This window comes from Danio aesculapii, chromosome 25, assembly GCF_903798145.1.
Source record: "Danio aesculapii chromosome 25, fDanAes4.1, whole genome shotgun sequence".
In the NCBI taxonomy this organism is placed as follows: Eukaryota; Metazoa; Chordata; class Actinopteri; order Cypriniformes; family Danionidae; genus Danio; species Danio aesculapii.
The window spans coordinates 21510854-21536915 of record NC_079459.1 but is presented as its reverse complement, the minus strand read 5'-3'; the positions used below and the strand labels follow the sequence as shown (position 1 = coordinate 21536915).

Sequence of the window (26062 nt, the reverse complement as noted above, 5' to 3'; positions counted from 1 at the left end):
GTACAACCATACGCTTTTTCCTCATCATAATCAGAGTGTGATTGAGGAATTCCTTGTTTTGTTTTGACTCCTTTATATATAGAGTAACGCTTCACAATAAAGTTAATGTTTGTTAATGCATTTACTAACATGAACAAACAATAAACAATACATTTATTACTGTATTTGTTCATGTTTGTTACTTTACTTAATACAGTTTGTTGAGTATATGTAGAGCTACGATTTATTAAAGCTATACAATTATTATTTTTTAGGGGATTCACCTTTATTTTTGACAGGACAGTGGAGATTTACAGACAGGAAAGCATGGGGAGCAGAGAGAGGGGAAGGACCGGCAGAGGACCTCAAGCCGGGGATCGAACTCGGGTCGCCGTGAGCACCTCGATGCCATGTGTCGACGCACTAACCATTAGGATATTGGCGCTGATGAAAGCTGTACAATTATTGTAAAGTTTGACCAGATATAGACTCAAAACTGCGACACTTACACACATAATTGTGAAAAATAAACTCAGATTTGTGAGATATGATTTTAAAAAGTGATAGATAGAAACTCAATTACAATATATAAGATGATTTAAAAGATGCCTAATAAAATAATTAATTAATAAACATTTGTATATTATAATATTAATATAAAATATTTTTAATAATTAAATATTTGTGAGATATGATTTTGAAATTGATAAATAGAAACTCAATTACAATATATAAAGATGTTTCAAAAGATACCTAATAAAAAAATTTATAAACATTTGTATATTATAATATTAATATAAAATAGTTTTTAATAATGAAATGTTTTTATAATTCTATTATGTATACAATTTTTTTAAGTATACTATAATAACACTAAAATCACTGAACACTATGAACACTGGAGTCGAAAGTGTGAGGTCAGTAATTTGTTTTATTAATAGTAAATTATTAGTGAAAACAGTGAAATGTTATTACAGTTATTGACCTTATTCTTCACGTATGAGCAGGCACAGCAATTGGAATCTTTTTTGTCTTACGTTTAGTTTTAGACATTAAAAACAGTTCGTTCTGCTGCTTCATGTTGCAAACAGATATTTTCTTATTACATTATTCTACTTTTTTATGTATAATCATGAACACACTTGTTTGTAGAGCAAGTAGTTTGACCGTATTCTGTAATTATTCATTTCTCCCATAGGCAGCTGAATCGGAAGTTCTTAAACAATTGCAAAAATGAGCGCACTTCCGCATCGCTGAATAAGAACTGGTTTATGATGTACAGTAATATATTTTACACTTTACATTTTCAGCATCATTACTCCAGTCTTCAATATCACACGATCCTTTAGGATGTATTTCATCTGGTGTTTAATAAAAACATTTAATAATATTATAAATGTTGAAAACAGTTATGCTGCTTAATATTTTATGGAAAGCAATTTACTTGAAATAGAACTCTTTTACTGCAACTTGTTGACCAATTCAATAAATCCTCACTGAATAAAAGAATTGATTTTCAGTAGACTTAATGGTAGTGTTTATGGAATATATAAACACTATATAGATATAGTACATATGAAAAAAAGAAAAACAAGTGGTAATTTGAATAAATCAACATAGGTTAATTCTGAAAAAGTAGCCCTATATACATTTCTGGAGATCGCGAATTATGTAGCCAGAATTACGTATGGCTGCATTTAGCATTTAAAACGAATGCTATGGGCGGTATAATGGTGTTCCTTTTCTCGTTACCAGCTGATGGCTGACATCAGTATGGACGGCTTTCCCGGTGTTACCAGTTTGTCCCGTTACCTATGTACGTCGGTGGACTTGAGACGCAGAGAGGAGTTGACCACGAGGATAAGGTTAGAGTCTGGCGAGGAACGGTTCCAGAAAGCGGGTAAGACAAAAACAGAATCCAAAAAATTTAATAAACAAGTAAATATCAGGGTGAGTATGTGGTAAAATCTGAAAACGTGGTAAAAATCATGGCTTTTCTTTTTCTGGATTGCTTTTTTAAAACACTGTCAGATGGGTTTAGGGAATGGAGTGAGGGGGTCAGCCGGTTCTTTCAAAAACACGGTTGGGTTTAGGGAAGGGTCAGTCAGTCAGTCGGTCGATCAGTCAGTCAGTCAGTTGACAGCAGGTGCAAATAGCACTTGCGAGAGAAGATGCAGATTTTGAATCTGAAAAAAGTGTACACAGCGGCCTCTGGTGGATTCGCCAAAAACAAAAACTGCAAAAACATGTGGCTCCTGGGACGTATTTTGGCACCCTCCAGAAATGCATATAGCAGAATGAGCCTGGCTTGGAATAAATCCTTATAGAAAACACCAGTGTTAATTCATCATCAGAGCAAGAACTTTACTGGATAATCACATCTAATCTACACAAGCATTAATCAAACACTGAGAAAAGTTTTGGCGGAGGTGATTCACCCTGTTCTTAGCCTCTGTTGCTAAGTGCTAAATCAGTTAAATTAGCATCTATAATAAACCAATGAACTATAGCGAACGATATTGAGTGGGAAAGAAACATTCATATTTTCTGATTATTCTCCACCTACACACCTGTTCAGATACAATTTGCAGAGTCATTCTATATTTGCTTTCATCTGCCATTGGTCGCATTCACAGCAGTGTTTCATAACGCTTAGTTACTAATGACTTTTCTTGCACAGCAACATCTGTTGCAAGATCTGGAGGCTTTCAAAGATGTAAAAAAAATGGCATGAGTAAGAGTTATTTTCATTTAATTGTGACCAATCACAACTATCAAACACTTTTTGCTTCTTATTGTACAGTATGTTCCTGTGGTGCGATTTGACCTAGACATTGATTAGATCAGTGTTTCCCAACCCTGTTCCTGGAAGCACACTAACAGCACATATTTTGGATGTCTACCTTATTTGACCCATTAACTTCAGGTTTTGGAGTCTCTTCTTATGTTCTGATGAGTTGATTCAGGTGTGTTTGATTAGGAAGAGTTTTAAGATGTGTACTGTTGGTGTATCTACAGGAACAGGGTTGGGAAACACTGTAATAGATGATACTGTTTTCAGTGGCAAATGTTTACGTGAAAATGATGCTTCAAAAAGGACATTTTACTTTATTTATATTGTCTAGTTCACACACAAATAAAATGTTTTTAATGTAGTCATCAAAACTAAGTTGACCACATTTTTAGTACAGTGGTCAGAATATCATTGAAACTTTACTTTACATATACAGTATATAAACTCGCCGGTCACTTTATTAGGTACGTCTTTCCAACTGCTCATTAACGCAAATTTCTAATCAGCCAATCACATGGCAGCAACTCAATGCATTTAGGCATGCAGACATGGTAAAGACGATCTGCTGCAGTTCAAACCGAGCATCAGAATGGGGAAGAAATGTGATTTAAGTGTCTGAACGTGGCATGGTTGTTGGTGCCAGACGGGCTGGTCTGAGTATTTTAGAAACTGCTGATCTACTGGGATTTTCATGCACAACCATCTCTAGGGATTACAGAAAATGGTCTGAAAAAGAGAGAATATTCAGTGAGCGGCAGTTCTGTGGGCGCTAATGTCTTGTTGATGCCAGAGGTTAGAGGAGAATGGCCAGACAGGTTCCAGCTGATAGAAAGGCGGCAACAGTAAGTCAAATAAACACTCATTACAATAGAAGTATGCAGATGAGCATCTCTGAACGCACAACACGTCGAACCTTGAGGCGGATGGGCTAAAGCAGCAGAAGACCACACGGGTGCCACTCCTGTTAGCTAATAACAGGAAACTAACAGGAGGCTAAATTTCACACAGGTTCACCAAACTAAGACAATAGATTGGAAAAACGTTGCCTGGTTTGATGAGTCTCGATTTCTGCTGCGACATTGAGATGGTAGGGTAAGAATGGTGGTGGTATAATAGTGTGCGTGATGTTTTCTTGGCACACTTTGGCCCCATTAGTAAGATACTAGCAGCACCCAGTACTAGTAAGGTGTACCTAATGAAGTGGCCGGTGAGTGTATATAAAAAACTGAGGACAAAATATTTTTCTCTGCTTTGTTGTTGTTGTGGGTTCTAAATATAGTATATTACACTGTACAAAAATGCAGGGTTCCACACAATCCTATCATGTTGTCCCAACACAAATCGATTAAGTTACTTAATATTTTTTTAACAATTTAAATGGATTGAACATAAAAAAATTAAGTTGTCCCCAGAAAAACCTTAAAAATTATATTGTTTTAACACATTTGAAATAAGTAGTTTGAACAAGCAGCAAAAGTAATCTTTTGAGTGTACAGTATTACCATAAACTAACTTTAGTGCTATAGTTTTAATATAATATTCAATTGTCTAAAACTTAAATTAAAACAAATAACAAAACTAACTGTATACACTGAAAAAAAATGATGTCTGCAAAACTGTTGCAAACAATTTATTTGTGTTGAATTTAAACAAACAAATAAATTTAAGAAAATGAAACTTAATTTGTTTGTTTAAATTCAAGCCAAATAAATTGTTTACAACCACTTAACGTAAAAAATTTAGTAAATCCAAGGAATCATCTTTGAATTGTTTTTTTTTTTCAGTGTATGCAAATAGTGAGAGCACTGAGAATCTGACTCGATTACACCATTGGATTGGATGGACTCTAAAAGAGCATTTTAGAAGAGCAATTTAAGAATAATGCATAATGTAGTTTTAGTCAGACATTTTATGGCAGATGTGATTAGTATGAAGCAGTAATGAGAACTGCGCTATTATGCATTGTGATATAAAATACGACCGCAATAAAATGACCATTAAGTAAATAAATCTCCAAAGACATGTTAAAGGGTTAGTTCATGCAAACTAAAATTTAAAATTTATTACTCACCCTCATGTTGTTTCAACCCCTAAGACCTCCGTTCAATGCACGAATTGCTTTCAATTGCGCAAAACACTCAACTCGTGCTGCTTCAATTGCGCAAATTGTGCATCATTTGCGCCGTCTCATTCGCACGTATCGACTTTTCGTATGTTTGCATTGACTTAACATGTAAATCCCTCGGGCTTGATGCTTCTTCCGTGTCTAGTGAACGCAGAATCAGTCTCAGTATAGGGCGCACGTTCAGATACATCAGAGCACAGTGCTCATGAACAAGCACAATATACTGAAACTGAGGAGAAGAAACTTGAATAAATTTGTTTGTTTTATGTGTGCACAAAAGAATTTTTCTAATTTATGAATTTTCAGAATAAACCACTGAAGACATGGTATACTTTGGTATACTTTTTTGACACTGAAGGAGTGGAAATTACTGTCTATGGAGAATTTGAGAGCTCTCAGATTTAATCCAAGATATTTAGATTTTTTTTTATCTGTGCTCTGAAGATAAACAAAAGTCTGAGCATTTGAAATGAGACCAACATTTTTTGTCATTTTTAGGTGAACTATCCCTCTAGGGAAACTAGCATATATATATATATATATATATATATATATATATATATATATATATATATATATATATATATATATATATATATATATATATATATATATATATATATAATTTTTTTCTTTGTTTTTATTGTCCTATATATTTTTTTAACTGCAAATGAAATTAAAATAATGATATCGACAAGTACTAAAAAATATCAGTATCAGACTTACATTACTCATCGTTATTAGAAAAAATGGCATCCTGGCTTTAAAAAGGCTAGTGAATAGTAGTGCTTTCAACTATCTGCATTTGCGTAAAAAGTATCTAAACATATTTCGCATTGGCTACAAAAAGCAGCCCCACATAAGACTGCAGCACTATTTTTCCTTGATATTCTGCATCCACAGCACATCATGTCTTCAGTAATTGAATCACAGTCCAGTCACAGAGACAATTCTCCTCCAACCCCCGCACACACCTGTTCAGATGGCAAGCTGAATGACATATCCATGCACGATTACATTAATTACCTCAATTCTTCTCCTTTTGCACCTTAAAATTGAACTTGAGGGTGGGTTGCATCCTGTTAAGCCCAAATATGTGGGACTTTTTCCTTCTAATATGTGCGTATTAAAGCGTGAGTGCTTTCTAAATTAGATTATAGGTCACGCAAACATATGTTGAAGCCTAGTTTTGCCTTTGAATCATCAGTGACATCAGGTGCATGTTACTGTTGCCCACTGGAACCATTATTGATGGATCATTTGGCCAACAAAAAAGTGCAACATTATGCAACTACTTTAATGCAAAATACGACTTTTTTCCTTCCTCTCTCATCCTCTTTCAAGCTATATATCCCGTCTCGTTAGAGTTCAGAGGTGAATTGCAGCCTTTGTGAGCCTTCAGCCTTATATGGAAGCCAATTAGGTGAGCAGCGCTATGCTTACATGTCCCTGATTTACAATCCCATGGGATTCTGGAAAATTAGGCTTTCGCAGTTTAGCACGCATCACTTGTTTGAAAAAGCCCAGTGAATGATTGATCATCTACCCAGATTAATCGTCAGGGGATTCTGTGCTCACACAATTACCCGTTAATGGTCTGTTATTGGGTACTAAATGTGCAATTCATAAGCTGAACAATTAGGGCTCAGTCCTACAGCTACATCAATGCCCAAACAATATGATGGCATCCGTGAGCACTATTCATTGCGAATACACTTTTAATGCAGATATTTTACGATAAGTATGTGTACTCATTTCATGTGTTCTCAAATTTTTTTATTGTGACTCTCAGGACTATTTTTGAAAGCCTTTGTCTTTTTAAGCATTGACAGCATTAGTATTCAATCTTTTCTCTGTATCAGACAAAAAAATAGACAAAACAACTGCACCAATATCATACTTTGTGAGTGCATTTTCCAACCCAGGGTCATTCTGAAAACGTATCCCTTTATATATTTCTGGAGAGTGCCAAATACATCCCAGGAGGTAGTTTTTTTTTGCAGTTTTTGTTTTCGCGAATCAAAAAATTGGACCACTGTGTATACTTTTTGAGATCTCAAATTTCTCTCGCGAGTGCCATTCACGCCTGCTCTTCTCGCGTAAATCCACTTGAGGCCGCTATCAATTGACTGACTGACTGATCGACTGACACACCCTCCTCCTTCCCTATACCCAACGAATGATGTTTTCAAATGCACCGATTGACCTGGAACGGCGAAAAGGAACAGCACCCAAAGCATTCATTTTAAAGATGAAATGCAGCCATACGTACTTCTGGCTACATATTTTGCGATCTTCAAAAATGTACAGTAGCCTATATAGGGCTACGTTTTCAAAATGAGCCTATATTGGCATTTTCTGGTTGTTATTTGTTAGCATTATTACTGTGTTAGCATTATATTATTACTGCGAGTATTATTAAAATATTAATTTAGATTTTTATTTGTTAGCATTATTACTGTAAGCATTATTAGATTGTTAGCACTATCACTGTGATCGTATATAACACTTTGCCTATTTAACCTATTTAACCTTTTGTTACTGTTGTGCTAGGTCAAAATTCATGACAAAAATGGTAATAATCTTTATAGACATACAACCAAAATGTAAGAAATATAATGTATACTTTTTTTCCTCCATTTCACCGATGAAAATCCAAACAAATCCATTGCAGAACTCAAGTCACAGACAGAGGTGTTTTGTAACAGAATCAATCAGCTGCTTTGAACAAATTGGTCAGTGTCTCATTAGTGATGAGATGTCATCCACTGGCTGTTGTAGTTTTGTATTTAAACACAGCATTTTTTGTTTGTTGCATTGTGTATATGTATCATCATTTTATACAACTTTCATAAAATATTACTGTTTATGCAGTTATATTAGTAGTATTTCAGTCTGATCTGATCAGTTTAGTGGCTAAGTCATGTGGCTTAGTTCAGTTAGTGGCTAAGTTCAGTCATACGAAAATGAACGATTTTAAAAGGGAGGCATGACACCCCACCCCTAAACCCAACCATCACTGGGGGATAAGCAATGCATACTAAATTGTAACAATGTGATCGTGAAAATTCATACGAATTAGCCACTAAATCAAAAAGTTACGAATTGCCATGAGATCGTTGGTATCTCCCACATGAAAAGAGTTTTTTAAAGGCAGAATGGTGCAGACTCTAATTTTAATGGGACAGTTCGTTCAAATAAAATGTAAACGTCCTCATCATTTATTCAAGTGGTTCCAAACTTTGAGGAATGTCTTCTGTTGAACACAAAACAAGATATCATGAAGAATGTTTTGAAAAAAATTATATTGACATAAATAGAACAAAAAAAATGGAAGTAAATGGCTGTTTTTTCCAACCCAGGCTTATTCTGATTACGTACCCCTATATACATTTCTAGAGAGCGCTTTGTTTTAGCGACAAGCTTTTGTTTTGGCCACTGTGTATGATTTTTGAGATCTCAAATTTCCCTTACAAGTGCCATTCCTGCCTGCTCTTCTCGTGTAAATCGACCGTTGTCGAGGCCGCTGTCGACTGATTGACTCACTGACTGATAGATTGACTGGCCCACCCTCCTCTTTCCCTAAACCCAACCGACAGTTGGGTTAAGCCATACCTTTAATTATGCAAACTTAATATAACCTAAAATAAAGGAAATGGATGAGTAATAAAAAAATTCACCCCCTCACAGTTGTCATGGAGGGTAATAATAGCTATATGAACCAAAATCGTTTTTTGTACCAGGCTGTAAACACCTTTTTTTCTGCTGTAAAGTTGGCCATTCTAACAGTGGGCTCAATTGCAACTTGCTCTATTATGGAGCCAGGACTAGCGGAATTTTGATGAATTGCAGTTTCAGTTACTTCCGTATTGGCTTCCCGAAGGAGAGCGGGAGGTTGCCGCTTGGTTTTCCCTGCGTACTTTAAAAAGTATTACAATGGTCAAAAGAAATACACTCAAAACCAGTGTAGAACAAGTGGAAAATGAGTAAATGATGACAAAATTTTCATCTCTTTGAGCTGAATGAAGTAGATATAAATCCCTATAAGGAGTCATTCATACATTCAAACTTCATTAAATAAATAATAAACAGGTAATTCTGCCAAGATATATAATATATTGAAATGCGTTGTCTCTTGATGTCCAAAAAAATCTGAACCCTGACCTTATTGTTAATAAAAAGGAATCTTTATAAAACAATTGTAACAACAAAATAATGTTGATTAATGAGGATTTTACAGAATTTACACCAGAAGAAGCATGGGTGTGTGTTTTGTTTTTGCTCCGGCCAGATTCCTGTAAGGGTGTCCCTATCTATCATATCCATCAGTATAACATGGATCCGGTTTCAGCAAACCACCGAAGCACTTAAGTGTATGTGATGTAGCATAATATATCAGCATAGAAATGTCACTAGATGTCAGGATGTCCAACTTATTAAGATATACTGCGCTATTCTCAGATACATGGGGGTTTAAAAGTCTGAAGCCACTAGTAAGAATATATTTTTGCAAGTTTTGTGGCAAGCTGATGTCGTAAAACATCCTGTTTATTTTCAGAACTTAATTGTAATGTTTCTTGATGTATTTTCCCCCAATACAGTACATGAAGGCAACACACGCATGTTAGTAGATAACATGAATATTCAAATCCCTGTATGCATTATAGAGGAATAAATAGACTGCTTGCTTTCCCACTGAGTCCCAAGGTGCAAGACTGGAGGTTTCAACGGTGATTAATTTTCTTCAACTCGAGCTCAGAAGAAAGACGTTCAGGTCTCTGTTCTCAAGGCATGTTTAATAAACGCTTCAAGGCTGAGCGAGTGCGATCACCAAAACAAAGACTTCAACAGCTAGTCAAAGAAAACATCAAACAGAAGACACTGGCGGCAAGGTCAGTATTCAAACAGCTCTTGTGTTTCAGACACAACAATAACGTTTAACATTTAGTGCCAAATAAGGTAAGTAACAGATCAAAGTTATGTTTGTAATAACATGATCAGCCTCAGACAGGGCAATAGCGACGAGTCCGGAAATCTAAATGAATTTAATATGATTTTTAGCATTTCAAATATCAAAGGCATGCTCTGATGACATTCCCTGGAGGCAGCAAAGCAATAAAGGCTGAATAAAACTGGTCCAAGCATAGAGCCTTGAGAGATCTCTAATGTTATAGTTGTTCCAGCTAAGCAATAACCCTTGATTGAAGCAAAGAATATCCAGTGTCTGATTTCTTCTTAAAGTATTAAGACTCTGTGTAACTGTATCTGTTATTACATAACAGTTATATCTTCATATAGTCACAATATTACACTTGATTTAATGTTACTGGTTATGTGTGGTCATCATATATGCCTATATGAACACTGTATGACTATTTTTTGTTTTTGCCTCACTCAATTACTTTTATCTGAAATTAATTACATAGAGATGGGAAGATATTTTGGCATAAATATACAACCATATGCACTACCTGACAAAAGTCTTGTCATCGATTCCAGTTATAAGGGCAACACATAATAACTTGACTTCTACTTGATCATTTGGAAAAGTGGCAGAAGGTAGATTTTTCTGACGAATCATGTGTTAAACCAGCCTGATCTCACGAGAAAACATAAGTATTTTACATTTTGACAGTTTAGTGGCTAATTCGTACGAATTCGTACGAGTTCAGTCGTTTGAAATGGTACGATATTAAAAAGGAGGCGTGGCACCTAACCCCGCCCCTAAACCCAACCGTCATTGGAGGATGAGCAAATCGTACTAAATTGTACGAATTAGACCGTACGAATTTGTACGAATTAGCCACTAAAAAAAAAGTTATGAATTGCTGTGAGATTGTGTTGGTTAAACTGCATCCTAATCATCACAAATACTGCAGAAGACCGGTTGGAACCTGCACGGACCCAAGATTCTTACAGAAATCAGTCAAGTTTGGTGAAGGAAAAATCATGGTTTACGGTTACATTCATTGGTGTCTGTGCGAGAGATCTGCAAAGTGGATGGCAACATCAACAGCCTGAGGTATCAAGACATTTCTGCTCCCCATTACATTGCAAACCACAGGAGAGGTCCAATTCTTCAGCAGGATAGCGCTCGTTCTCATACTTCAGCCTCCACATGAAAGATGTGAAAGCAAAGAAGGTTAAGATACTCCAGGATTGGCCAGCACAGTCACCAGACATGAACATTATTGGGCATGGGGTAAAATGGAGGAGGCATTGAAGATGAATCCAAAGAATCTTGATGAACTCTGAGAGTCCTGCAATAACACTTTTTTGCCGTTCCAGATGACTTTATTAAAAAGTTATTTGAGTCATTGCATGGGAGTCAGATACAATATTAATTCTTTTCCACTGCACCATGACTTTAAAATCTATACTGTAAATTTTTGTTAAGTGGCAAGACTTGTGTCTAAGCAAAGTCAGACCTTACTGTCCTAATTAAATAATTAAAAATCAAGGCATGATCATATTTTATTTTGGTAAAATAAGCGTAATTTAGAGGCCATTGCCTTTCATATTAGGCACTTCTCATACCAAATGATCAACTAGAAGTCAAGTTATTATTTGTTATTCCTAAAACTTAGATAGGCAACAAGATTTTTGCCAGGTAGTATAATATACATTGTGATGTCCTATTTAATTAATTGGATTGTTCATATCTCTTTATAAAGCCACAATAATTCAGAGATTAAGTAAATGTGAATAATAATACTGGTATAAAATGGTATTCAAAATGTAAAGCCTTCTGAACATTTCATTTGTTAACAATATAGCTACAGTACGTTAAAGTACATGTGCAGCCTTTTCCCACAGAATAGCCCTTTTAGCCTTTTATCCATGATACAAAGGCTGCAAATCTGTCAGGAATCATGAACAAGTGCTTTGAAGTTTTCTGACAAAGTCATGAATGTGTTGTTATGTATGTAGTTCTAAACAGCTGGGAGCTGGTAGGGATGAAACCCTAAAAAAAGATGAGAGGGAATTATGGAAGTGTGTCAGAGGGTTGGCTCAGTTCTAGAGACTGTTTGGGGACCATGAATGCCCTCATTTGGTGGTAGTACGGATGTTTGGGTCTGTCAAGGCAGATTGAACTAATTTACCTTTATGTATTTCGTAAGTAAGGGATATTGTACATCCAACTGGTTGTTTTCATAGAATCAAAGCTGATGTATAAAGGGGGTTGCACACCGGATGCACCATGCCACACAGCACCATGTGTTTTAGAATTCTGAACATCGATTTCTACCAGGGTACGCACACCAGCGCCGCAAGTAGGCGGCTGTCTGCGGCACCCAGACGACTCAGGACACTGTTCATATTTCTGTCGTGCTACAGTGCGCCATTTGAATTGTTTTATTTTAAATAACATGTGAATGTATTACTTCCAACTGTTAAATGCGCGTCACAGCGCAGCGCATTCCGGAGTGCGACCCGCTTAAGACTGAAGGGTTTCATTCTTTGAAATCAACCAGCTGGATGTACATTATCCCACTTGTTACATAGACACTAAACAATTTTAGGCACAAAACTAAACAATTAGACATACAACATTCATCTGAGCTGTAGTAATTTATGAAGCATGAAGCTTGCAGAAAGAAAAATGTTTTGTCCTACTTATTATTATTATTATCATTATTATTATTATTATTATTATTAGTGACAAAATGTCAAGAACAGTGGTGTGGCAGATGAAACATAAAAAAATTACAAAATAAACATGAAAATTAGACAATATTCTGATTCATAATAGTTTATTAATTCATTAATTAAACAAAAAGCTGACAAAAACATAAATGGCTATATGAAGCATACACTAACCTATGTATTAGCAAAGACTATAGAATGCACAAGACATGCCACTCCTTTAGTTTTCAATTGGGAAAAGTCAAACAGTCAATATGGTGAATAAAGCCCCACCTTCTACAGAAGCCAATCATCGATCGATATAGACGGACTATTCTCTGGGGAGGGGCTCAGACCAGACATGCGTTTTTGCAGATTTTGCAGATTCAAATGTTTATAAATGAAATGAATAAGACAGTTGTTGTTTCATTTTATTGGTGAGTCCTAATATTAAATTTAATTGTAAGCTTGGCACACAATTTTGGAGAATTTGATGTTTCCCCGTTTAAACAGAATGCCCTAGCATACTCCCCGAGAGGCGCTTTAAAGATGCCCGCAAGTGAAATGACTTGCCTTAAAGGGCCATGAAACCCCTCTGTCTCAGCAGGGTGTTTTCACACATCTAGTTTGAAAAAAGTCAGTAAAAGTGGGCGAGTCTATCTTTGTTTAGGTGGGAGTGTCGAGTGGCGAAAGAGGGAAGGGTTTGCATGAAAAGAGGAGTTTCAGTACATTCAGTACATCTTTGACAACTGATTTTCACAGCGGCAACACAAAAACAGACGCAGGGAGATAGACAGTGACTACATTAACATGGCCATCAGTAATCAAATTATTTGCCTTAATCTGAATAAAACAATAATACGATTAAGGTATTTACATGAGTTGCTTTTTGAATGTTCCTTTCATGATCCTGTTTTACATGTTATAGCAAATAATGCAATTAACGTCATCGCGTCATCACGATATCCACATTTCTCTTGAAGTTTCATGTAATTTCGGGTGTTTCATTTTTAATTTGTCGACTTTAATTGCAGTTTGGCACTTTCACTTTCATTCAGGAACATTTCATGCATGCCCCTCGTGACAAATGAGATATTGGATGCGTGGAACTGATGGAAGAGTGTTGGTTTAATGGAATGTTTGATACCGTATGCAGTATGGGAGAAAAAAATTACCTCTGGCATTTCTCTGTCAATGCAAAGACTCGTTAAGTGTGGTGTGTGTATCCGCTTGTTAAGTCACGATTTATCGATGATGTTTGGAATACTGTTTCCGGGTCCAAGCCAATACTCATTTGAATTGAGAAAATATTTGTTTATGACCACTTTTTAGTCATTCCACACATTAAAGTGAATTTTATATAAAATCATAGTGTACACATTAGTCTCTGGGCTTGCTGCATCACAAATACCAAAATTTTAACAATTTATAAAAAAATTATCATTTTCTGGCCATCGTATATTAGGCATGGATATGTATATTGTGATTGTTATTTTCGGAAGTATTACAACGCTTAATGAATGTTTATTATTACCATTTGTTGAGTCGCCCTTATAAAGTTTGATATAGCGCTTGGACCCGGAAGCCGTTTTGCGTGACGTCACACTTAACAAAAGAATAGACTATCCTGTCACAAAATGCAGCGAAATTCCTACACGACAATAATAGTTTGATTAAGGTGTTTACGTCTTTACGTTCAGAGAGCAGCATTTACAGCGGATCTTTCAGTACATAATGTTGTAATGATGTTAATGAACTGTAAACTTAGTAACTAAATCATTTTGACTAAGGTACATCCTTAAAAACCGAAAGAGAACTGCTGACGATTCTAACTAACTTTGCCATCTGAACAAACATAAACTAAGACATTGATCACACACTTACCAAATCTGTAGAGAGAGGACAATCAACACGAATTGGAACCACGTCTTTTTTTTAAAGGAGACAAGTGTCAAATCCAGATTTTACCATTTCCAAATGCAAAAAGCTCTCGGGTAAATAATGTTCCCTGCAAACATATTTTATGTCGCGTGTTAGTAGACCACTGTACACCACACGTCCACACGCAGCGGTGCTCTCATTGCGGGAAATGGGAAATAAAAGCTTCGTTGCAGCACATTTAAAAACAACAGTGACGATTCATGTCTCAGCATCTCTCTGAACACTGTAACAGGTAAAAACAGTCTACGAAGCTATATCGTGCATAATAATGAAGTTGCAACTTGTTCATATTAGAGCGCGTTGATTGGCAGTCTAGAAAAACTTGGAGGTCTTTCTCATGAATTAATGCTGAAAACTCAAAGACGTCACCTTGTACCGACCGGTACAGACATCTACTCTCTATGCTGGAATTTACACAAGGATCTCATGGCCGTGACATAGCTTCAAATTTTCTTTTCAAACAGGAAGAACATATTTGCTCGAAACAATGCAAAAACAACCAATTTTCACTTTTTTTTGTGAAATATTTGTGTCCTAATAGTGTTTTTAGCAATGCGGGACACATATATGACTGTCAACATCTCAAAAAAGGTGTTTTGGTGTTTCGTGACCTTTTAAAGAAACTTTGGTATTATTCTGTTACAAGATGGCGCCAGACCACAAACAGTGGTGTGACAAAAAAGCATATAATTATGGATGTGAACGAATGTATTAGGAATATATTCCCATCCAAATCTACATATTTGTTGGTCACGCCGCTATTTTTGATGGTCAAGATGATTTGAAGTATACCTGGATAAGCCTGGGCTATTAGTTTCACGAGTTCTTAACTGCGAATAACATATTTTGAAATGTTGTGACTAATCAGTAAGAATCAAACAAATATACAAAAAAATGTTAAATCTTCATTTTACATGTTGAATTTTTAAGAACTTCATGATTACTATATGTAGTGTTTTGTGTGAATAATTAACCATTAGCGTCAGTGGCAAGTTGCAATTCTACTGAGTGAAGATGATTATAAGCCCCCAAAAAATGATAGCTGACATATGCATTAGCAAGCTTTTATAGACTTGAAACGAGGACATGAAGTCATTGAAGATGGGATGTTGTTAAACTCATTTGGCATTAGAGGAGACACCACGTTCCACTAATGGGGCTTTTGATGAGGGCTTTTGTCTCACTTTGTCGGGTTACAATTCGGTCACCAAGCCATTTAGACATTGTTATTGGTGGAAGTATTTTAGGAAAAGGTCTGTTCAGTTTTGAAAATACTTTATTGAAGAGAATCTGTTTTTATGCTGTTGTTGGTCTTTTATACATTAGATGCCTTGTTTATATATATATATATATATATATATATATATATATATATATATATATATATATATATATATATATAATTATTATTTTTTTTTTACCATAATTTACGAACACACCCACGAAAAGTCATTCAATGTAACAAAAGATTATAGCCCCCACAAATCATATCTCATTGTCATATTAAAAGATTGTATTTAGGGACAGCCACAAAACACTGATTAATTTTCATATTTCATAATTTTATACAGTTGAAGTGAGAATTATTAGCCCCCCTAATTATTTTTTTCACAATTTCTGTTTAACGGAGAGAAGATTTGTTCAACACATCTCTAACCATAATAGTTTTAATAACTCATTTCTCATAACTGATATATTTTATCTTTGCCATGATGACAGTAAATATTATTTGACTAGATATTTTTCAAGACACTTCTATACAGCTTAAAGTGACATTTAAAGGCTTAACTAGGTTAATTAGGTTAACTAGGCAGGTTAGGGTATTTAGGCAAATTATTGTATAACGATGGTTTGTTCTGTAGACAGTTGCAAAAAAAGATTAGCTTAAAGGGGCTAATCATTTTGACCTTAAAATGGTTCATAAAAAATTAAAAACTGCTTTTATTCTAGCCGAAATAAAACAAATAAGACTTTCTCCACATACTGTGAAACTGTCCTTGCTCTGTTAAACATCATTTGGGATATATTTAATAAAGAAAAAAAAAATTCAAAGGGGGCTAATAATTCTGACTTCAACTGTTAATGTATATGTATCAGCTGGGATCAAATCAGCGATTCTCTGCATGGGAGTTGGTTACTCTAACAAGGAGGCTAAAGACCATGGCCCCTAACGACTGTAGCTAGAGCACCTTTAGAGGGCTAATAATTCTGACTTCAACTGTATATAACACGTTATCCTCAATGATGATGAAATATTTCAACCATATTTTGACTATTTGTTATCACAGATGTTATTTGAAACCCTATTAAAACATTGAACTTTCTATTTATATAAAATCACTTTTCTAGATTTTAATTTGATGCTGATATAAAAATGGGACGCGTCTTCTTTGACCTAAAATCAAAACTAGGGTAAATATATCTCTTTTTCATATTATCCTTTGATTGTTGGTCTTCTCTTTATGTGTTTGCAGCATTACTTATGTAAATCTAGACCTTGAATTTGCAGAGTTGTGATTGAATCAGGCCACAAAAGTTTCCACATCAAATGTTTCTACATCAATTGAGCCTGTCGCTTTCCCTTTACAGTATTTTCTTTGACAACAAGCTCAGTCTCCTCGTGATAATCAAATCTCATTTATAACCACTGAATGGGCTCCATTGGCATTTCTTTTCAAATGAAATCATAATCATAATAGGACTAAAATAAAAATATATCCATAGCAAATTAATGAGGCAAATTTGATCTGATAGCCTAGTTAATGCAAAAGTCTTGTTTGGGAATGTCTATTTAAGATGAGACAATTTTTGAACGATGTCGTTATGTAAAAACCTAAATAATTGACTAGCAGAATTTGGGCCATGGTGTCAGGAGAACACATAAATGTCTAAGGTTAGTTTATCCCAAATACAACTGCTACATTTCTGATAATTACTGATAATTCAAGAGATTTTGGAAAATAATTAATCTCTGATCTATGTAAACACACTTGTTGTCTTGGCAAACAAAATCAACAATGGACAGAATTCATCTTTGTTATTTTTGTATTACGGCGCCATCTGTTGGACACATGCAATACATTCAACCTACCACAGTTGTTTTATATATTTTATTATTTATATATATATATATAGTTTTTTAAACGACTTCATATCTTAATACATATATTTTAATACATTTATATACATATTAATGAAATCAGATCACTTTATTGGTTAGACTGGTCTTTCAAATCAAACTATTTTATTTTTTAAATACTGCAAAGCCTGGTAAGAGTGTAATTCAGGGCTCTAATTAATTAATGGTTTATAATATACATAAAAATTGTTTTGTAAACTAATTTATTCAAACAATGTTTAATAAATGAGACCACTAAATTACGTAAAATAATAGTAAATAAAATAGTAATAGAATAATATAAAATAGCTCCGACTTTTCTGACTTTGTCCTGCCCTCTCTCACTCGAAATGTGATTGGATGTTAATTGGTTGTTAAAAAAATATACTTTGAAATAATTATACTGTTTTCACTGGCAGAAGTCAAGGCCAAAGTAGCACGGTGGTTAGAATGGTTGCCTGCCTCACAGTAAGAAGGTCACTGGTACATGGTAGGATTTAAATCAAACTTTGCTTATCAACACATACATAAAACATGTGCATACACATATAAATACATACATACACCTATATATTGCATATACACCTATACTATTGGATGTTCAAAACAATATATATGTATATATATATATATATATATATATATATATATATATATATATATATATATATATATATATATATATATATATATATATATATATATATATATATACATATATATACACACCAACAATGACACACGCATACATATATAGTCACTGCATGCAAACACACATATACACACTCGCATATACATATAAACTTGGTCTATACATATATGTACCCATAAATTCTCGCATATGAATATAAACTCGATTCATGCACAAACCCAAATATGTGCAAACATGCAATCAAATAAAATTCACAACTGTGTACAATTAGTAGTGTATATTCATATAGGCAAGTGATTTCATATATGTATGTGCATTAATTTCTTAGTGTAAAAGGAAGTCGTTTCAGTTTAAAAGGAAGTAGTTTAATTTGCATAAGCGTAAATGGATGAGATGATTATTTATCATAAATCAGGTTAGTTATTAAAATTAGAAATGAAAATAAAGATATTAAATAGTCTTATTTTAAAGTAACTAATTAAATGTTACAAAAAAAAAGATGACCAATATATTTATTGATTTAATAGATTGATTTGTACATCCCTCCCTTGACAACTGAAATGACGATATGTATGAGAAAGTCTTACCTCTCTGATTTATATTTGGTGATGTCTGTGGGTGTCACTATTCAAAAAAAGTGCACATTTTCGCTTATAATGTTTCATTTCTTATCATCATAAATTAAAATGATGACATATGACAACTGAACGGAATCTCTGGAACTCTGAAAAATACTCTAAAAACCCTAAAAACTCTGACCAATGTGAGAAGAGTTTACTCACACGTGACTTGTTTATTTTGGTCCCTTTAGAAACTTTGCTGTGCGAAAGCGAATCGCACTAATAACAAAAATAAACATTGTAACAATTTTAATCCCAGTTTCAGAACAAAACAATCGATCTACATTTGTGAAAGTACCCTTAAAAATCCTACTCGGCGCCTCATAGGTTCGGTTGGATGAACTAAATTGGCCGTAAAGTGTAAATGGAAGAGTGTGTGGGTGTTTCTCAGCACCTATTACTCTCATTTATGTCTGAAGGGGCGTCCGCTGCATGAAACCATTGCATAAAACATATGCCAGAGTAATTTTCATTCAGGCGGTTCATTCGTAAAGAGAGTGAATTCATGACATTTTTTATATAAATTGATATTAAAATAGACACTAGAAACACTAGAAACAGACCATAAAATAGAGCTAAAATATGGGAGTATCCTATGATAAACGGAACTTCACCCCACATGCAAGGCTAAAACTTATTTAGTTTTAGTTAGTTTTGGTACAAACTCTATAATGTTACTACAATTTATAACTGTTTCAGTATTTTAAAAAGAAAAAAATCGCAAGGTTCCTTTGAGCTTTGAGATTTCTGCCAGGAATAAAGTCATTATATTTCCCCACCTCGAGAAAATGTCTGTTTGTGTGCCAAAATTGAAGGTTAGCCAGCCTGACTGAGGCTCCTGAAGATGTCCTGATGTGTTTCCCACTCTCAAATTTCAGACTTGAACTCTTAAAAGGTTTTGAATGAGCAAATTGAAGGGGAACGAGGCAAGCATGGTGTGCATTATACTGTAAATATGCAATCATTTGAATTGTGCTATCTTCAGAGTTGATTTATCGAGTGGAAGCGTGTCAAGACATCTGGAGTTTATTACTATTAAAAACACAGCTTGTAAAGACCTGCCTTTCAAGCACTTTCTTTCGAATACAGTTCCAGAATTTGCATAACAAACAACCAGTTGCTTCTGGAACTCCACCTGGCTCCATTTTAGAAGACTGACATTAGACGGGAAGGGAGTTCTCTCAGTTTTAATATATAACACAAAGGACATAAGACAGAAAGGCATCCAAGGTGAGGTATACATCATGCTTTTGTCTTTGGTAACTATACTTCTTTTGCTTGGAGTGGAACAAGCTCAAAGAACAACTCCTGATTTTATCATGGAATATTTTCAGAGACAACTTCAGCAGATGGAGGTAAGAACTGTTTTTTTCTTAAGAGAACTCGTTTTGTGGCAAAATTTAGTTTTGTGGCAAAATTTAGTTTTGTGGCAAAAACATTTTCAGAAACTAGTTAAATGTATAATGCATTGAATATCATGCAGCTTTAAGACTTTTAAAGTGCTTTTATTATATTTATACAAAACATACTTAATATATTTTTGTTTCCTCTAAAAATGTAAATTTACTCACCTTCAAGTGCTTCCAAACCTCCAAATACAAATGATGATATTTTGAATAATGTTAGAAACCATTGACATCAACTGTAGGAAAGATACCATGACAGATTGGGAGTCAATGGCTACCATTTACCAACATTCTTGAAAATATCTACTTTTATGTTCAAAAGAAGAAATAAATCCAAATAGGGTTGAAAATGGGAATATAATAAAAAATTTAAGTAAGATTTGTTCTTGGGCCTTATTAGTTCTGGAACAGCATCTCTACAACATAACCCCATCCATGACCCCAATCTAAATATAAACCAGTCATAACACCAGAAGAATGTAACAGCCTAACCGTTTCTGTTTATCTAAAATGTGATTCATAATTTGGAATGTTGCTCCAAGACTAACAAGGATGTTGATCTTTGTCCCACTTGGCCGATAATATGCTAACAAAATTTTCTTTTAAGTATTACTCACTGACCAATTTATTAGGTGACACATTGGGCCAAGGCAAAAATCTTTGTGGCAATATCTCAACAAGATATATACAGTTGAAGTCAGAATTATTAGCCCCCCTGAACTATTAACCCCCCTGTTTAACTGTTTAATTATTCCCCAATTTCTGTTTAACGGAGAGATTTTTTTCAACACATTTCTAAACATAACAGTTTTAATAACTCATTTCTAATTACTGATTTATTTTATCTTTGCCATGAAGACAGTAAATATTATTTTACTAGATATTTTTCAAGACACTTCTATACAGCTTAAAGTGACATTTAAAGGCTTAACTAGGTTAATTAGGTTAACTAGACAAGACAGGGTAATTAGGCAAGTTATTGTATAATGATGGTTTGTTCTGTAGACTATCGAAAGAATATATAGCTTAAAGGTGCTAATAATTTTGACCTTACAATGGTTTTTAAAAAATTAAAAGCTGCTTTTAATCTAGCTGAAAGAAAACAAATAAGACTTTCTCCAGAAGAAAAAATATTATCAGACATACTGTGAAAGTTTCCTTGCGCTGTCAAACATCATTTGAGAAATATTTAAAAAGGAAAAAAAATATCAAAGGGGGCTAATAATTCTGACTTCAACTGTATGTGTGTGACATGACTGCATCATACAGTTAGTGGTGATTTGTTGGCTTTGCATACATGATGCTAAAGGTGTTTTAGTGGATTTACTGTAAATTTGGTGACTGTTGAGCCATTTGTCTTATAGTCATGTTATCCTGCTTGTAGTAGCTTCCTCTGTGTAGGCATTGGCTGATAATAAGGGGTCCAAAGTTAAGTCAACTAACAGCAGCCTGAACAATTGATATAACAGAATGGATTCATGTTGTATGAGTCAAAAGTTTACAGTATAATGTTTCTCCAGAAATTGAGACTTGTTAAATAGTCACCCTTTTCTAGTTTTCTTTTGTCTAATTTTGGTAAGCCTGTGTCCATTGTAGCCTCAGTTTTCTATTCTGATATAAGACAAAAGCGGAACACACTGTGGAATACTCAGACGAGCTAGTCTGGTACCAACAAAAATACTGTACCACCATAAAAGTTTACTTCACCCAAAAATGTACATTATGTTATTAATTACGCACCCTCATGTCGTTATAAATTAAGATCATTTATTTTTATGTGTGCACATAGAATGGTAATATTCTGATTGAACCACTGCAAAAACGGACTGTTTTTACATTCATTTTGGTATGTTTCTTGACTTTGAATGAGTCGGGATTGGTAATGTCTCTGGAGGATCAGAGAGCAACCGAATATTATCCAAAGTATCTTTATTTGCTTTGAAGAGGGTTTTGGAATGACATAAGGATGAGTAATTATTGACAGAATTTTCATTTTTGGGTGAACTATTTCTTTAAGTAACTTAAAACCCTTCCTCGGTCTGATGTTCAGTCTTAACGTCAGCAAAAATCCTAAAAACAATTGCATCGTGGATCATAACGATGTCTTGACGATGTCTACATGCCTTCTGTAAATGCACAGTTAAGTTGCCTTTGTGATTTGTCAATTGGATTTTAGTAATAATGTGTAGTTGAACAGGTGTAAACAATAAAGTGACAGACCACTGTACAAGTGTTTAAATATACTGTAGCAGTCAGTCACATGGTATTTTCATGCATTCATCTAAACAGGGGCGGCTGATCAAATGTGAGCAAGATTTCCAGCACTTCAGTCAAAGAATGTACGACATGTCCAAAGAGATACACGACCAAACAGGCAAGATGAACATATTGAGATCAGAGGTCAAAAGTAACGTTGACACCTTCGCTTTGCGCTTGGACCGAGTGGAGAGAGATGTGGAATACCTGCAGAATAAGATCCCTGACACCGCTCAGGTCGACATTGAGGACTCGCTGCTCGAGCGTCAGGTCAAAGAAGAAAAACTCAAAAGGACATCTGTTATCCCTAAGGACAAAGGTGAATAAGACGTTTAGTCATCTGTCTTGTTGAATTCACTTCACAACCAAAAAAACAATGGCAGACAATAGGATTGTGTTTGTGCTTCTCAAGACAGTGATGTGGCCAACTATTGGCCTGTTATGAATATTACACCATTTTGAATTGTTTTCATGAAAAATTGTGAGCAGTAATTGCTTATAAACATTTAAAAATACAAATGAAAAGAGTTTCTTACATCGTTATCTTGTACCCTTAGTTATGTGAGGTTTAGTTTCCATTTATGATGATTTTGTAAATACGGTGTATAATAATATACATGCTGCTGCTGATGTTACGATACTACAATATTTTGTCTAAATAAATTAATATGGCAAAAGCTAAAATGAATTGTTTCAATGGCTAAAAAGCTAAAGTGTAATGGAGGCCAGCTAGTGAAGTGTTGTGCAACCTCATTTCTGACCTCTAAAGGTGCTCTAGCGACAAACGCTAGAGGCCATGTTCTTCAGCCTCCTTGTTAGAGCAACCTACTCCCATACAAAGAATCGCCAGTTCGATCCCAGCTTAGCGCAAGCAGGGTAGTGTAGGACCAGCAGGGTTACGTTGGTGCTGTGACCCGGATGGGAGTGAGGTTTACAGGGGGTGAGAGTAACAGAGGCCAGCTAGTGAAGTGCTGTGCAGGTAAACCTCACTCCTCTGACCTCTAAAAGGGCTCTAGTTAGAGGTTAGAGGGCATGGTCTTCCGCCTCCTTGTTAGAGTAACCAACTCACATGCTGAGAATCGCCAATTTGATCCCAGCTCATACATAAACATATACAGTTGAAGTCAGAATTATTAGCCCCCTTTTGAACTTTTTTTTCTTTTTTAAATATTTCCCAAATGATGTTCAACAGAGCAAGAAAATTTTCACAGTAAGTCTGATAATATTTTTTCTTCTGGAGAAAGTCTTAATTGTTTTATTTCAGCAAAATATCTAGTAAAAATCTTATTTACTGTCATCATGGCAAAGATAAAATAAATAAGTTATTAGAAATGAGTTATTAAAACTATTATGTTTAGAAATATGTTGAAAAAAATCTTCTCTCCGTTAAACAGAAATTGGGGAAAAAATAAACAGGGGGGCTAATAATTGAGGGGGGCTAATAATTCGGACTTCAACTGTACATTGCTATATAAACATCATCTGTAATGATGATAAATAATTGAAATGGTGCCAAAATATTGAATATTTAGAGAAGAAATGCTTGGGAAAAGGGCTTAATCTACAAAATGTAATATAAATATTTTTAATGTATTATAATTCTACATAATTTCACATAATTTTTTTCTTGATTTTTTCAGACTGCAGTTCGGAGCTTGTAGGTATCAAATCCCTTAAAATTGTCAAAAAGGCAGGCGATGTCAATGGAGCCTGGATGAAAGATCCAACAAAGGGTTCTGCGAAGATTTACTTTTTTAGTGGTGATCGAAATGGTACAATATTGGCATATAACTCTCTGAAGGCTTTTACAGATGCAAACTCCACCAAAAAGATGGAAGTTATCAGTCTTCCTTTGCCCTGGCACGGAACTGGTCATGTGGTCTACAATGGTTTTGTGTACTACCACAATGCAGACACAAACAATGAGATCCTGAAGGTCCACCTCAACAACCGTACGGTAGTTGATCGAGTTCTCCTTCATGGAGCTGGTCGAATGCCGGTTTATTCTCTCAGCCCACACACTCTGCTAGACCTCGCTGTAGATGAAATGGGGCTCTGGTCAATCCACGCAGATCCAGACTACAGTGGGAACTTGGTGATCACCAAACTGGACCACAATAGTCTGGCCGTAGAGCACACTTGGGATACCAATTGCAATAGTCGTGATGCAGAAGCAGCTTTCATAATCTGTGGCACCTTATATGTGGTCTACAACTCCCATTATGGCGGAAGGTCCAGTATCCAATGCTTGTTTGATATCCATGATACCATCTACATCGAAAGCATCCCTGTGCGTTTCTTTCCAAAACGTTACACCAGCCACTCTGCTTTGCGTTTCCACCCCAAGGATAAGCAACTGTATGCTTGGGATGATGGTTATCAGGCCATCTATAAGTTAGACATCAAGAAAATATGATGTGGGTTAGGTTAAACTGAGGTCCTTTTTTAACCAGCAGTGCTTTATTTTTTTTCCCAGTACCATCCAATCTGCTTGTAATTTAATGGAAGCCATTTTACAGTGCACTTTGTTGTTGTGCCAGACTGTAATTTCCTGAAAAACAAAGGACTCCTTGACTTCCTCGGTTCTGTCATAGAGCCACACATATCATGTATGCAGTCTTTCTATGATTAGAGACAGTTAAATATGTTTATCCAAAAGCAAATAAATAGCATACAAAAGCAAAATCTGCAAATTGTCTCTCAAGGAATATAGTTTGCACAGTGTTCTGTATATTATGTTTGTCTTTCAAGTTCTCAGTATTTCTGAGAAGAAAGGCTATGTAGGGTGAAGTTATGTATGGATTGTTAGAGTTCAAACAGTTAGAGTTTAATTTCAATTAGCTGCTCATTACATTTTTCCCTTTATCTAAAATTGTCTTTAATATACACCAGAAAAAAGTAAACTACCTCTTGAATGGCGTGAACGTGAATAAATTAATAGCAATTTTTCATTTTTAAGCATCAATTCAAAACATATTAAGCTAATTTTTAGTGCACAAGTGCTTCAAACACAGTACATCCACACAAGAAACACAATTAACTACATTCAACTCACTTTTGGAAACCCTTATTATGAAACTTTTTCAGGTTTACCTTTATAAATTATACATTTGTGGTCTCTTTTGTAAGCGTCTACCTGCTCCGTTAACCGCCTCTGGCATGCGCATGCGCACTTGTGAATGCTTGCTGTTTTTGTGAACTTCAACGGTATGTACAACAGGTGGCAGTGCTGTTCTCCCTCAGATTTACAACACCACCTGAACGTATTAAATATCAGTTAAGGAGCATATTTGAGGACAACGACGACAAAACAAAATTACGCATGTTAAAATATCATAATTTATGAGCTTACTTTGTCATTCAGTGGTAACCACACCCGTATAACCACAAACAAGCGTATTTTACCCCTCTTGTGCTTGTGAAAATGTTACCCCCAGTAACCCGTTCCAAATTAAAATTGTTCCTCTTTACTTTTCACGTTTGATCAATATTACTGAGAGTGCTGCTGTAGTGTTTTTGCTCATAGTATGGAAATTGTTTAATAA

At 35.0% G+C, this 26062-nt stretch overlaps 1 protein-coding gene across 1 annotated transcript; it reads left to right on the top strand.

Moving 5' to 3' along the window:
* Positions 1 to 19809: 19809 nt before the first annotated feature.
* On the top strand, positions 19810 to 25202 carry olfml1 (olfactomedin-like 1). Its single transcript, XM_056451835.1, has 3 exons — positions 19810 to 20210; positions 22551 to 22836; positions 24158 to 25202. The coding sequence occupies exons 1-3, from the start codon at positions 20100 to 20102 to the stop codon at positions 24931 to 24933; spliced, it is 1173 nt and encodes a 390-aa protein (XP_056307810.1). The 5' UTR covers positions 19810 to 20099; the 3' UTR covers positions 24934 to 25202.
* The last annotated feature ends 860 nt before the right edge of the window (positions 25203 to 26062 follow it).

Bases quoted from the DNA above. Each gene is read 5' to 3' on its own strand.
- olfml1 (XM_056451835.1), top strand. From the start codon at position 20,100: ATGCTTTTGTCTTTGGTAACTATACTTCTTTTGCTTGGAGTGGAACAA. The intron at 20,211-22,550 runs GTAAGAACTGTT...TCATCTAAACAG, and splicing joins GACAACTTCAGCAGATGGAG to GGGCGGCTGATCAAATGTGA. The intron at 22,837-24,157 runs GTGAATAAGACG...TGATTTTTTCAG, and splicing joins TGTTATCCCTAAGGACAAAG to ACTGCAGTTCGGAGCTTGTA.